Source organism: Heteronotia binoei, chromosome 5 (assembly GCF_032191835.1).
Source record: "Heteronotia binoei isolate CCM8104 ecotype False Entrance Well chromosome 5, APGP_CSIRO_Hbin_v1, whole genome shotgun sequence".
Classification (NCBI taxonomy): Eukaryota; Metazoa; Chordata; class Lepidosauria; order Squamata; family Gekkonidae; genus Heteronotia; species Heteronotia binoei.
The window spans coordinates 37,694,757-37,710,324 of record NC_083227.1 but is presented as its reverse complement, the minus strand read 5'-3'; the positions used below and the strand labels follow the sequence as shown (position 1 = coordinate 37,710,324).

The window sequence follows — 15,568 nt, the reverse complement described above, 5'->3', positions numbered from 1 at the left end:
GTTGATGTGACAGGTGCTAAGGGATTTCTTCAAGGAGTCCTTGTACCTCTTCTTTGGTGCCCCTCTATTTCGATGGCCGGTGGAGAGTTCGCCATACAGGGCTTGTCAGCCACCAGCGAGCCTGCAGCAAACGTGGACTATTGCACCCTTCTTAAATCTTCGTTCGCGAAGCCAAGCCGAGAGAGAGAGTAAACCACAAGACAGTGTGGAATAGGCTTACCATTCCCCAGGACTGGGCAGGAGATCCCCCACTTTAGTGCACTCCTCCCCACTGCCGATCAGCTAGCTGGCAGGGAAATACCCAACCCCAAACAGTGATGTCTCCGAGTACTGACACCATTGCATCAGCAATGTCAGGGGCGAGACTCTGCTTTTTGAGCAAAACTCTGTGGTTTGATGCCAATTTTAGCATAGAGTTTTGCCCAAAAAATAGAATGTTGCCCCTGATGCAATGATGTCACTTCCAGGTGACATCAGTGCACTGATGACATCTCCACCTACTCCTGGAATGCCCCCCAAATCCCACCATTGGTGCACAACCCTAGTGTGGAAAAAAGATGACACATATCAGTTAAAAGCTTGAAGAAAACCATATACATGCACATGCTGTAATTTTGCCTGTAATAATATTTGAGGCTGAAAATCCTGATGTAACATTTTGTTAATATACAGTACTTCTCTCATAGGGTTGGATTCTATTTATCCTTCACTAATGGAAGAGCTTTCCTCTTTGCACCAGTGGAAAAGCTTATTGCGCTGGCAGAATTCTCTGTTATTAGTGGACCATAGCACAGTGTTAGAAAGAGTAAACAACCAACCAACATGCTTCTCAATAATGGGCCAGTTCCAGCCTTCCATAGGCCCTGGTTGGCAGAGTTTAACTGGGCCCCCTTTACCTTTAGTTCATCCTATTTCTCCTTTAACCACACCCTTCCATTTAGCTCCTTCCCTCTGGTTCCACTCTTTCTTCTTTAACCACTCCCTTTCCCATTTCAAGTTGCTTACTCTGGTAAAAAATCATTTTTTTTCTTGGTTATATTTTTATTATTTTGTATAAAACTGGAGAGAAAAATATGCTTTTCACTATTTATTTGGAGTGCTCTTCAATTACCAGCATAATTTATGGAAAAGAAATACAAATGTTGAGCCTCCGTTTCAAGATCCGCTGAAAAGTTGCTCCACTCTCATCGCTGGAAGTGAAGAGACCCATCCTAAAATACTCAAGCAGCTGAATAATCCCAATATACTGAAGATTTTCATTTGGAACCACCCAGTAGACATGTGGAACTTAATTTTTATTTATTGACTTATGGTGACTCTGTAGGGTTTTTGTTTTAACAATTTATTAATAACATATGGTTACAATATTTAATTGTCATTTTCTATACTATCCCATATGATATTTCTACCCCCCCTCCAATATTTGACTTCCCCGAAGTTATTAATTTGAGTTCCATTATAAAGGTACCACTAATCTATCAAAGTTCAATGCTTTTCTTTTCTCACTAATACTAAAAAATTGTCCAATATCGTTTTACTTTCCACTCTTTCTCCATATATCCTTTGAATTTCTTCCATTCCTTTTTGAATATGTCTATGTCATAGTCAAAGTTTTAATTAATTTGTCCATCTCACTCCACGATAAAACTTTCACAATCCAATCCCAATAACTCTGTAGGGTTTTTAAGGCATGAGATGTTCAAAGGTGGTTTGTCATTGCCTACCTGCACATCACAACCCTGGTATTCCTTGGTGCTCTCCCATCCAAATATTAGCCAGGACCAACCCTGTTTAGCTTCCAAGGTCTGATGAGATCATGCTATCTACAAATATTAGACACCAACAATCCATATTTTCTGACAACTGGTCTACCACTATGCTTGTATGACCTTTTCTAATTGTATCTATGATGTGCAAACATTCCCAAAAAGTCTCCTTGATGTCCACTGATTTGCTATTAACAAAGGAAGAGGGAGCGTGTGTAAGCAGAGTGGGCAAATTGTCCTTTAGTGAAAGTGTAGCATCCATCCCTATAAAGTAATAAAGCTCCTGTTCTCCCCTTTACTGTTGTGTGAAGTTTGCAACCTGAGAAAAATACAGTTATTACACAGCAGGGTAGGCTTCACCGTCTTACTGACATTGGCACTTGTCCCCAGTTAACTGGTGGGCTGTAACTATTTTTCTTGCCCCATCCCACACATCTGCCTATGTATCTGTGACGTCCTTTGTTGTATATGCATCAGGCTTGCTGCAGATCCAAAGTAATTTCGTGTGGCATCCTGAAGCAATGGCTTTGCCTATATTGTCTAGAAATGCACAGTGTCCTCCTTCTCCAGTGACCTCCATCCTACAACAAAAACAAGAGTCAAGTAAGATTCAAAAATTTCCTGAGAAGTTCTGAGGACACTGGAAAAATGCACACATACAAATTTTCTGGAGGAGGTGGTGTATAAAAGTTACAAGTAGAAAAGCTACAGTTACACAGCTTCTTTAAAACCCTTGCATGGGAGCATCTCATTTTACTCTGCATTCCCTCCCGACATTAAGAACATAAGAGAAGCCATGTTGGATCAGGCCGATGGCCCATCCAGTTCAACACTCTGTGTCACACAGTGGCCAAAAAAACCCACCAAAAAACCAGGTGCCATCAGGAGGTCCATCAGTGGGGCCAGGACACTAGAAGCCCTCACATTGTTGCTCCCACGAGCACCAAGAATACAGAGCATCACTGCCCGAGACAGAGAGTTCCAACAATACACTGTGGCTAACAGCTACTGATGGACCTCTGCTCCATATATTTATCCAATCCCCTCTTGAAGCTGTCTATGCTTGCAGCTGCCACCATCTGTTTTCCCTCCCACTGACAGTCTCTGCAGCTTCTCTCCTTGTGTCCTTCTCTCCCCATCCCCAGCCTTCCTTTAGCTACTCACCCCACTCTTCAGTGTTCATACCTTTTATCCCTTGGCAGCTGCTCCCCATTTTTTCTCTCTGACCCCACTAAATACCCTTTTCTGTTCCCTTTTTAGCTTCTTCTATTCTATTTCCCTTCTTTCCTCCCTTATTTACATATTTTTCCTTTATCAGTATCTCCCCCCCACACCCATTTGATTGACAGAAACCAAAGTTTGGAAGGCTCAGCTATACAGTCATGGCTGTGTAGCAAATCCGAACATGGCTGCTAAGATATAAAAATATAGTCTCACGAGATCTCAGTAGGCATTCATTTCTTAAAGCTACAGTTGTTGCTTCTGTTCTTGGGGGGGGGGGGGGGGTTAATCTAATTTTTGTTTTGTTTTTTTAAGATTTCAGATATTTCTGCAAATTTGGGGCTTCCCTCAGATTTGTTGGGGGGAAAACTCTTTTTGTCTCTGGCCCCACTGTGTAGATTTCTGATCCCTCCTCTAGAGGCCCCGTTCAAAATTAGATATAACAACTGGTGAACACTCAAGAACTTGCAAGGCATCTCATTTTACCCCATATCTATCAACAATAAGACCTATACTCTATGAGATTACTTCCTAGAGCAACAGATAGATTTGGCATGTGTGACCAAGACTTGGGTGCAGGAGGGCGAGACTGTCGCTCTGAATCAACTTGCCCCACCTGGGTTCTTGGTCCTTCATCAGTCTTGGATGACCGGACCGGGGGAGGGAGGTTGCTATGCTCATTCGTGAATCTTTTTTCTTTCAGGGCACTCCTTGCCCCAAACATAGCTGGCATTGAATGTCTCGGTCTGGTATGGGACCGAGGAGAGTTTGGCTATCTGGGTGGTGTACCGGCCGCCGAACACATCCCCAGAGAGCCTGCCTGCCCTGCTGGACGCTGTGTCAACCTGGGCACTGGACTTCCCCAGGCTATTGGTCCTGGGGGATTTCAATGTCTATGCTGACGATGCGGCACCTTTGCAGGCTCAGGACCTAGTGTCCTCCATGGAGACACTGAGACTCAGCCAGATAATATCAGCCCCCACTCACCAGGATGGTCACACACTGGACTTGATCTTTGGAGCCAGGATAACACCTGATCTGATAGCTGTTGATACAGTTCCATGGTCAGATCATTATGCCCTGAAAGTCCGACTGGACTTGCAGCCCTCCTCCTGTTCAGGTGGCGAGCAGATTTATGCTTGCCCGGGGAGCCAACTGGACCCAGAGCGGCTTTGAGAGGCTCTGCAGGACCCGATGCCCCCTGGCGGGTCATTAGATGAGTTCGTAGAGGACTGGTATTCCCGGTTCTCTGTGCCATTGACGACATTGCCCCCCGGCGCCCTCTTCATCGCCACACCAAAACAGCTCTATGGTATACCCTGGAGCTGCAGAGGATGAAACGGCAACTTAGATGGCTAGAGCGAGTGTCGTGGAGATCTTATGACGAGGAGTCTAGAACTTCTTATAGAGTAGGGTTTCCCAAACTTTCCTCCCCACCACCACCACCTGGTTATTTCTACACTTCTCCTTCGTGGCCCACTAAAATTTGGGGGTGGAGCCAGGAGACTTTGGGGGTGGAGCTGGGAGACAGGAAATGATGTACAAACAAGCCTAAAACTCTTGCAATATTTTGTTTAGGAAAGGTAGGAGAATAGTGGGATTTTGTAATGCAATTTTAAAAATAAAACATTAAGAAAAAGCACAAGGACCACACAGCAGAAAACTAAAAATATAAAATGCTCTCAGCCTGGGAAAACATGAAATGGCAGGGTGTTTCAAGCTTCTTTCCCCCACCCCCAGGTCTACTCAGATTAGCAATGGCAAGGAAGGAAGGAGATGGGAAAAGACTGACAGAGAGGGAGGGAGGGAGGGAGGGAGGGAAGGAAGGAAGGAAGGAAGGAAGGAAGGAAGGAAGGAAGGAAGGAAGGAAGGAAGGAAGGAAGGAAGGAAGGAAGGAAGGAAGGAAGGAAGGAAGGAGAAAAGACTGACAGAGAAAGAGAGACAGAAAGAGAGAAAGAAAGAGAGAAAGAAAGAGAGAGAGAAAGAAAGAAAGAGAGAAAGAAAGAAAGAAAGAAAGAAAGAAAGAAAGAAAGAAAGAAAGAAAGAAAGAAAGAAAGAAAGAAAGAAAGAAAGAAAGAAAAAGAAAGAAGAGAGTTGGAAAGAAATATAGAAAAAAAGAAAGAGGAGGAAATAGGAAGGAAGGAAAAGGGAAGGAAGTGCCGGTGAGGGAGGAGCCAGGTGCCGTTTTCAGATGTGGTCTGTTCGAGTAGCCGCTGGCTTGGCCCAGGGCGGAGTGAGCTCCGTGCCAATTCCACGGTGATCGGACCATCAGTCGGGGGGGGGGGGGGGCTTTAGCAGCATAAAAATTGACCTGCTGCAGTGGGGGAGGGAGGGAGAAGGAGGTGCGGAGGGGCACGATGCCGCATAGGGGGGAGGCGCAATGCAGGGGAAAGCAGGGGTGGCCAGGGGATGGGATGCCCCATGGCTCAGCATTGAGGGCTCTGTGGCCTGGTCCCGGGTCGCGACCCTGCTATTGGAAAATGCAGTTATAGAGTGTTTATGAAGACCTATGAGAAGGCAGTGAAGTCCACTAAGAAGGAATTCTTTGCGGCCACCATTGCATCAGCGAAATCATGCCCAGCCCAATTATCTAGGATGATTAGTTCATTAACTACAGTGCCAACAGGCATTCTAAAAGCTAAGGAATTGGATATAGGCTGTGAGGCTTTTGCAACCTGCTTCGCAGACAAGGTCTTGACTCTCCACCAGGATCTTCCAGCCACAGTTGATACAATACGAGAACTGGAAGCCTGTTGTCTGTCCTCTGGTTCCATGTTGGACCACTTCAGTCATCTTTCTCAGGAAGATGTATACAGGATCTTGGTTGCAGTGAAGCCGACCACTTGCCCATTGGACCCATGTTCATCCTGGCTTTTTAAAGCAGGTGGCGAGGGTATCCAAGGTCCTTTAGCTTATATTGTTAACTTGACTCTGGAAATGGGGACTTTTCCAGCTAAACTTAAAGAGGCAGTGGTTCGCACACTTTTTAAAAAGCCATCTTTGGACCCAATGGTCCTGGCCAATTACCGCCCAGTTTCAAATTTACCATTCCTGGGTAAGGTAATTGAGAAAGCGGTGGCAGAGCAGTTCCAAGCTTTTCTGGAGGATACTGCTGTCCTTGATCCCTTCCAGTCTGGCTTTCGTCCTGGCCATGGGATGGAGACTGCCTTGGTTGCCTTCACTGATGATCTTAGAAGGCATCTGAATCAAGGCAGGTCAGTGCTGTTATTGTTGTTAGAACTTTTTGCAGCGTTTGACACAGTCGATTATGATCTAATGATCCACCACCTTGCCGATATTGGAGTCCAGGGGGTAGCCTTACAGTGGTTTTCCTCCTTTCTCTGTAATTGGAGACAAAGGGTGGCGATTGGCGAGTAGATCTCCCTGCGGCACTCACTTAAATGTGGTGTGCCGCAGGGAAATATTCTCTCGCCAATGATGTTTAACATCTACATGCGCCCCCTTGCCCAGATTGCCCAAGGTTTTTGGCTGGGTGGTCACCAGTATGCAGATAACACCCAGCTCTATCTGTTGATGGACAGCCATGCAGATGCCGCTCCGGACCATGTGACCAGGGCACTAGAAGCTGTGGCTGGAAGGTTGCAGTTAAGCCAGCTGAAGCTTAATCCAACTAAGATGGAGGTCCTGTACTTGAGTCGAGGGTGGCTAAGATCTGACATCCGCCTCTCCACCCTGGATGGTGCTCCTCTTGTGCCATCCCAGAAGGCGAGGAGCTTGGGTGTGACACTGGATGTCTCCCTTTCTATGGAGGCCAGGTCACAGCAGTTGCGCGATCTGCATTTCATCATCTTCAGCAGATCAAGCAGCTAGCACCCTATCTGACCCCCCATGACTTAGCTACAGTGATCCATGCAACGGTCACTTCCAGGCTGGACTACTGTAACTCACTGTATGCAGACTTGCCCTTGGGACTGATCTAGAAACTCCAACTGGTGCAAAATGCGGCAGCGTGGCTGTTAACTGGATTGCCTCTACGGGCAAGCAGTTGGCCGATGCTGTGCAAATTGCACTGGTTACCAATTGAATACTGAATCAGCTTCAAGGTTTTAGTACTGGCATTTAAAGCCTTACGTGTCTTGGGACCGACATACTGCTTGGGACCAACATATTGCGGGACCGCCTCTCCCCATATGAACCCCGAAGACTGCTGCGGTTGCTCAATCAGCATCTTCTGGCCGTCCCCGACCCAAGGGATGTCCGGCTTGCCTCGACCAGGGCCAGGGCTTTTTCAGCCCTGGCTTTGGCCTGGTGGAATCAACTCCCTGTGGAGATCCGGGCCCTGCCAGATTTGCTTCTGTTTCATAGGGCCTGCAAGATGGAGCTGTTCCGCTGGGCCTTTGGTTGAGGCAAGTGGACGTCCTCTAATTCTACTGTTTGTACCATCTATTGCCCACCCCCACAATAGGCTGAAAAACTATAATGAGCTGAAATTATGTTCTTACCTGAAATATGTGTCTGCCATTTGGCCTATGTTTATTTTCTGAGTTATGTTTTATTCATATGTTATTAACTTATTGTTGTATTTTAACTGTTTTATCATTACTGTGATCCGCCCTGAGCCCGTTTAGGAAGCGGCGGAATATAAATCAACCAAATAAATAAATAAATAAATAAATATTCCTTTCCCCTTATGATTCCTCTTTCAATTCTCCTGACAACCCCTATACCCTCTTCCTGTTTCTTTTTCTCCTCACCCAGCCAGCAACCTACCATTGTGTTCCCCCCATCTTCAGCTTTTCCTTCTTTCCTACCCCTCCTCTCAATTTTATTCTGTGAGATATAATAGGCTGAGAGTGTGTGCCTGGCCCAAGCTCACTCAGTGAGCTTCCATGGTAGGGTGTAGGACTGCCAAGCCCCCTGTCCAGGCTGGGGTTCCCCTGCCTGGGAGGTTCCCAACCCACTGGCTCACATTGCTGGCAGGGAAAACCTTCCCTGACATCACCGCCATGATGACATCACCCGGAAGTGACATCATTGCTCCGGCGACATCACACGGCAACCACTCTAAGTGTTTCCAAGAAAACTCTATCGTTTCCTCAGATACTCTAGTCATTTGGGAGGGAAAACTCTATGGTACAATAGATACTATAGAGTTTTCCCCTCCCAAATGGCTAGAGCTTCTGGGGAAACCATAGAGTGTTCCCAGAATGCCTAGAGCGGCTGTGAGCGGCGTTGCTGGCATGGTGATGTCACTTCCAGGTGATGTCCTTGTGTCGTGCATGCGCAAAAGTCCCCCGCTGCAGGACACAGGTGACGAGGCAACCCTAGTAGGGTGGGGATTCATACATGGGCCTCCTAAGTCCAGTACTCTAACCACCATAGAGACTCAATGAAACTGGGCTTCATGCTGCTCTACATTATCATTACACTTGATCCTCAGTTTCAAATTAATGTTGAAATTTTGCACAGCAATATATTGGCAAGACTGATTGTCACATATAAAATACAAACATTGAGCAGCAGATCTGCTAAAACAGGGATGGCCAAACTTGCTTAACATAAGAGCCACATAGAATAGATATTTGAGAGCCGCAAGACATGGACATAAGATGTTGGAGGGAGGAAGGAAATAGATTAAGGGAGGTAGAGGTAGAAAGAAAACAACTTTAAATTTAAATGCATTCTCTAAGCTACCAGCTGGATTGGCTTGGAGAAGATTTAAAAAGACAAATGCCTTTTCTGAGCCAGCTGACAGGGCAGTGGGGGCTTCAAGAGCCACACAATATGTGTGAAAGAGCCACAGTTTGGCCACCCCTGTGCTAAAAGCAGACACTGAAGCCTCATCACTGACTGAACAATGAAAGGAAACAGGATGACTCACGTGGCATTTTCTCCGTCTGCCCATGTCCAGTCCTTATTTAAGACTCTTCGGAGCCCAATCCAATAGATATCTTTGCCTTTGAGCCGCATCACAAAGTCCTTTAATAGTAAAAGAAATGGATTTTAGAATGCTGGACTGTGATATATACCACCCACCAAAGCAGTAAATGACTACAGCCTAGTGATTGAACAAAGGTCCTTGGACTGACAGGAGAGAGGAAGACTTGGTGCTTGTGGCTACAAACATGGGTGGCAGCTTCTGAGCATTAGCTGTGCTCAGGGAGAGGCTGTTGGAGTTCCCTGGTAACAAGTTTGTACCCAGTGTGTGGGATGAATTATGGACTGGGTTCTGTTGCATCATGACTGGTCAATCCATGCTTGGCCACTGTGGGGGACATTATCAGAAGCAAGATTATATTTAGTACATGGTAACAGATTTCTGGGATCCTATGAGAGCAGTCTGTGGTTGCTATTTGGGCTTTCAGTTTTCTAGTATTATGCTTTTGTTGTTGCTGCTGGAGGAGGAGAGGATGCTGACTAACTAGTTACACCCATATAAATTGGCATAGCAACCATCCTCTCAACCAAACCATAAGATTACTCATGGCTTTTTTTGTAGCAGGAACTCCTTTGCATATTAGGCCACACACCCTGATGTAGCCAATCCTCCAAGAGCTTATAGGGCTCTTAGTACAGGGTAGGGGTCCCAAATCCCCCGGTAGGCCTGGAGACTCCCGATTTGGAGCCTCCTCCCCCCGCTGGCCATAAAAGGGAAAGCGGGGGGGAGGGGAGGAGGAGAACGGCAGCCCTTCGCACCCAGCCCCGATCGCAGCAGCCAGAGCTCTTCCGTTTTCTCAGGCTGCTTCCCGCCCCCAGTCAGCTGGCCGGTGAAGGGAGGGGAGCCCAGCCACGCCCCCAAAGGACCATGTGCCTTTGCACCTCCGGAGGTGAGTGAGTTCTGTCTCCTGCATCAGATTTCCCAGAAAGGGGGGGGGCGGGGGGGAGGGGGGTGGAGAGGGAAACGTCTTCTCATAGGGTATAATGGGGAATTGATCTGGAGGTTTCGGGGGCTCTGGGGGAGCTGTTTTTTGAGGTAGAGGCACCAAATTTTCAATATAGTATCTAGTGCCTCTCCCCAAAGTATCCCCCAAATTTCAAAACGATTGGACCAGGGGGTCCAATTCTATGAGCCCCAAAAGAAGGTGCCCTTATCCTTCATTATTTCCTATGGAAGGAAGACATTTAAAAAGGTGTGCTGTCCCTTTAAATGTGATGGCCAGAACTCTCTTGGAGTTCAATTATGCTTGTCACACTCTTGTTCCTGGCTCCGCCCCAAAGTCTCCTGGCTCCACCCCCAAAGTCTCCTGGCTCCACCCCCAAAGTCCCCAGATATTTCTTGAATTGGACTTGGCAACCCTAGTACAGGGCCTACTGTAAGCTCCAGGAGGATTGGCTGGGATTTCTCTGTCTGATAGTGTATTGCTTGTCTGCTTTTAAAAATGCAGAGTAAGAGATATCTTCAGAACATAAGAACATAAGAAAAGTCATGTTAGATCAGGCCAGTGGCCCATCCAGTCCAACATTCTGTGTTACACTATGGCCAAAAAAAATATTCAAAACCAGACTTGGGGAGACAGAATATTCACACATCTCACCATTTCTTCTTTGTCAATCCTGGCCAGGGACGCATTGTGTGAAGAACAGTAGTGGTGGCTGGAGACCCAATCCCGTTTTTCCCTTGAAAAGTAGTAACACTTTCCCTCATATCCAATCCAATAATGGGGGCATGGTGGACCACACTGCGGTGGGGATATCAAACTACGTCCCAGCTGCTCAATCTGTTTTGCTTTTGTAACTGCAAAAGGAACAGAATCAAACAGTGCGCCACCAAACCTTTTTTTCCCAGTGATGAAACCCACAAGTGCATAAGAATCTGTAGTAAATAAATTGACATTCCTCCTAGCACTTTCAGTTAATGTGAAGCAGAGAAGAAATGGAAACCTTTATTTCTACTCATCAAAAAGAAGAAAGGGCACAGGTTGGTCTAATTTGAAAGGTCCTCTTCTGCCAGCATAACAGCACCTACACCAGTAGAAGAGTACTTCCTTTGGTGGAGGAAGGAGACCATTTTTCCCAATTACCCAGTGCCACCGCAGACCCTCACTACCCTTTAAACTGTTTGTTAGGGCCTCCTGGATGCAAGGAGCAAAATTTCATTGGGAAGCCACAGTGGGAGGGGGAAGGCAGTAACATCTCAAATCATTTTTGTTGCACTCATGGTATTGAGATCCAGCACCAATATTGGGATGCATATTCCTGTCAGGTCAGTCAAAGGCAAAAAGATCTCAGGCGGGGTTCTTCATTTTTGTTTTTATCAAATTTTCAGGTTTTTGTGCAAACTTGGGGCTCCCTTAAGTTTGTAGGGGGGGGGAATCCCCCTGTCTGTACATGTCCTTATTATGCACATTTAAAAAAAAAATCTACATTCTGGGTCCTTATCATAATTAGCTATATTAATAATATAAACATTTAGTTTTGATCTTATTGTTGGCGGTGAACAAGTTTCTTGCCTTATTTGGTACAACCTCTTTTGAGTTTGTCCAAGCCCATCTTTCAATTAGGAGTGGTCCATTTCTTCTGAAACGTCGTATGTATAAATATGCATAAATATTTGTGTTAAAAGTAATTTTAAAATGTTTTAAAAGATGCTGTCTTAATTTATAAAACAATATTCATCTAAGTAATTAAATGACTGAACATTGTAATCTTCTAGCAAAATAACTAACACTTCTAGAGGAAAAAAGAGATTTGCATAGCAATTCCCTATTTCATTCCTAAAACAAAAGGTGCTTCCTCCTGATCTAGAGGCAGCAATCCTGGATACCCAAACTCATTTCCCCACTTTGCCATTCACTCATCACATGTCAAAAGCACGTTTCTCCTCAATATTCTGAAAAGATACAGAGCGGGATGGCTGATCCACAGGTTTTTGAAAGGCTCTCATTTTCTGTCTGCTAGCTGAAAAAAAAAATGAAGACAAGGTTCCCAAGGAAAAGCATAACAATCTGAATAACTTACCAACTATGGTTACAATGCCAATGAGGAGCAAGAGGATGGCAACTCGATAAAGGAAAGCTATGGATTTCACAACTCTTTCATTTGATAGCCATGTCTTGATCTTGCCCAGTGACAGACCACAAACTAGGACAGGGAAAACACTCATTAGTATTTCTAGGGTTGGAAGGGTCAGGCCTTGAGAAGGGCAAAGGTTCTACATACCAAATGTAACCCAAAGAGTTTGGATGATAGCTGATTCTTGTCCCACACCTCAAACCACTGGAATTACACAATGTTGCACAGCTTCCTGTGCAGCATTCTGCATCAATACTGCATTTTCCTGCGACTATGACTTGCCTCCCAAACTGTTGCATTGTATTGGAAGATGTATGCAATATCATTGTACATCTGGGCTTCCGGTGTAATGGCGTGGTGAAGTGGAGCAAATCTCCCGAGCTCTGGGGGAAAGTTCTGTTTTGGTGGGCAATTGTGAGAGCTTCCCTACGGGAAGTGTCTCCTAAGAGGTATCAGGGGAAACCTCATAGTCCGGGGAGCTTTTTGGGGACTGGAAGAGAAGCGGAGGCTCTTCTTACAGCCCCATTCTGTCCCTTTGGCCGATGCCCTCCAACACTTCGGTGCCTAACCGGGCCACCGGATAGGGAGCAGACAGGGTGAGCGAAAAATCTCCGTAAGAGACTCCCAACAAGAAGAAACAGAAAACAGAAATTCGATTCCAATAGGAAATTTACCTGGACTTAAACATTAAAGGTATGGTTCCATAGAACAAAGAAACAGAGACGCGGGCAGAGAAGGAGGCGCGGATGCGGAACTGAAGGGAAGCCGGAGGAAAGAACTGTGGCGGCAGAGAGTCTCGGCGCGGCACCGGCAAACAAACACTTGCGCGTTGCAGGCTGGCATTTGACAGAGAACGAGAGGAGAAGAGGCTGGAGAGGCGTAGAAACTTGAGTCTCCAAACTAACTTACCAAATTATGCTTGAAGCCGAAGCCCGTGGAGCCCGGATGCTCTGAGAGAGAAGTGGACAGCAGCCGATGGAGATGGGTGGCGTCCATAAGAAGATCTGGTGAGTGTGAGGGGCAAACGGGAGTAAGACAAAAGAGCGAAAATAGAGAGACTGAGAGACTGAGAGAGGAAAATAGTTTGTAAAGGTAGAATTGCTGAAAGGAAGAAGAATTAAGATTTGGAAGGAAGGGAAAAAGAGAGAACTGAAAGTAAAAGAGACGGGGGATGAAGCAGATGTGTGGAGATTGAGACGACAAGGCTTAATGGCGGCTTAAGCGACTGGGAAGAGTGAGGAAGGAGGGGAAATGGCGCCGGCGGGCTTGAGAAGATAGAACTGTCCAAAGACTGCCCTAAAACTGTATGAACTTAATAGAATGTGGAGAAATAGAAAAAGGGAGGACTGAGATGTTAAGTGAAGAAGCCAGAAGATAGAAGGACAGAGCGGTGTGGATATAAACTTTATAAGGGTGAGGAGACAGTTTTTAGTGGTGTTTACTGCGGCTGTTTCCTCGCCGAAGATGGGTTTTTCCTCGGACAGTATAACTAGAGTATGAGAGAGACAACAGATATAGGGAAAGCAGAAGAAAGAGACAACTGGCAAGGAAGAGGAAAGAAGAAAGAAAAAGGAAAGCGTTAGAAGGAGAAAGAAGAAGAAGGGGACGAGAGAAGGTTGGACTGAATTGGACTTTGTCTATTAGGCTAGACTGTGTTTAGCGTGGGTTTAAGGTAACAGGTAACTTAGATGATTAAGAACTATTAGAACTTCAACAACATTGCCTAATAATTTAACTGATACCCACTGTTGGTAGGAGAGTCTACCTAAAATTAATACAATTACAAGGAAAAAGTACTAATATTGGGGTAGTGGGGGACTTATAACTAGAAGCGTTTTAGGAGATGTAAGCAGAAGTGATGTATGATGTTTAAATGAATTTCATGTCTGTAATAGTAATAGTAATGGTTATTGGACTAGATATGTAAATGATAATTTAGTGAGTTTAATGAATTGATATAGATATACTAGGAATTGATTTAGGCATATTAACTATGTGAACTGTGTTGGAAAAGGTTAATAGAATGGTTTTGAGATGTTAAATGAGTGAGTAGTGGGTTATTGAATAAAATATTAATGTAACATAATTGGGAACTGGGTAACACAGGTATTTATAGGGTCACGATATTATATGACATTATAGGATATTACATATGACACTGTAAAGTTTAATAGCTTAATAGCTTCATGAGAGTTTGAGGAAAAGTATTATTGAAGCCACAAGAGGGCAGTATTTAACAAAAAGGGGGGGACAGGGAACTGAGAAACAAACTGAGAAAGAAACTGCTAACTTTAATCAGGAATGGAAACTAAGGTTAAGAAGTTTGGCCAAGGCACCCCCCCCCCAGGAGGGGGGGGGAATGACTCCAGTACCTGTTAACCAAGATGTGCTTGAGAAATTACAACAAATTGTAACAGAAGGATTCAAACAAAACCAGGAAGCCTTGGAGACTATGAAAGCTGACCTGAAGGGACAAATAGAGAAAACAAACAAACAGATGGAAGAATTTCAAAGACAACTGTTGGTCAACACGCAGCAAATACATAACCTATCTGCCAAAGTAGAAAAAATAGAAGGAAAGGAGAAAGACACAGCCAACTTGGCTCGGGAGAACAAAGCATGCATGTCAGACCTTGAAGAAAGAATAATAAAATTGGAAATGGAGAAGGCTGCATATATATTGCGCTTCCAAAATATTCCGGAAGAAAAAGAGGAGGATATAACGAATAAAATCTTAGACATATTAATTATAGATGAGGAAGATCTACTAGAAGAGCGTAAAAGAGATATTGAATGGGTTAAAAGAGTCTCTTCCAAATACACAAGAAAATTTAACCTACCAAGGGAAGTACAGGTTAAATTCACCCGCATAACAACATGTGAAAAAATCCTGAAGAAAGCAAGAGAATGTGATCTAAAATGGAAAGATGTAAGCATCAAGGTGCTTAGAGAAATACCTTGGGGAGTAAGACAACGAAGATTTAAATATCGCGAACTAGCAACTTGGTTAATGAAGCATTCTATTCAATTTAAATGGTTGGTCCCGGAAGGGATGTTTTTCTTGTACCAGACTAGAAGGTACAACATAACCTCTATTGACAAGCTGGAAGATTTCTGGGAAAAATTTGTTGATCCTAGTAATGATGATTCAGAAGCAGAAACGGGTGAGGATCCAGAAGAAGGAGAAGTACTGAAGAAAATAAATATAGAAGATTTCCAGAAGGCTCCAGGAGGAGTTAAAACAAGATCACAATCGAAAAAGATCCCAAGGAAAACTTTAGATAGTATTGAACCATCAAAATGAATTCTAAGGCGGGACTACGAATAACTTCAATCAACATGAATGGCCTAAATGAACCAGAAAAAGAAAAAGGTTTTTCCAGCAATTGAAAAAAATAGACTCTGTGTTTTAACAATTTATTAATAGCATATGGTTACACAACAATTATTTCTTAATTATTTCAATATTAGCCCATATGACATTTCAATCCCCCCTCCCTCCAATGTTGACTTCCCCGAGGTTATAAATTCAAATTCAATACTAAAGGTATTGCTATCTGATCCAAATTCAATATATATATTCTTACTACTAAAAAATTGTCCAATGT

At 44.5% G+C, this 15,568-nt stretch overlaps 1 protein-coding gene across 1 annotated transcript in view; it reads right to left on the bottom strand.

Annotated features, from left to right (window-relative positions):
- Positions 1-1,277: 1,277 nt before the first annotated feature.
- Positions 1,278-15,568, bottom strand: part of LOC132571450 (C-type lectin domain family 2 member B-like) — a 28,472-nt gene continuing 14,181 nt past the window's right edge. Inside the window, exons 3-7 of the mRNA XM_060238245.1 lie at positions 11,907-12,029; positions 10,484-10,683; positions 8,830-8,927; positions 1,655-2,347; positions 1,278-1,318 (exon numbers count right to left, since the gene is read on the bottom strand). Coding sequence (XP_060094228.1) covers positions 2,206-2,347; positions 8,830-8,927; positions 10,484-10,683; positions 11,907-12,029 — 563 coding nt within the window. The 3' untranslated portion in view covers positions 1,278-1,318; positions 1,655-2,205. The remainder of the gene's footprint in view (positions 1,319-1,654; positions 2,348-8,829; positions 8,928-10,483; positions 10,684-11,906; positions 12,030-15,568) is intronic.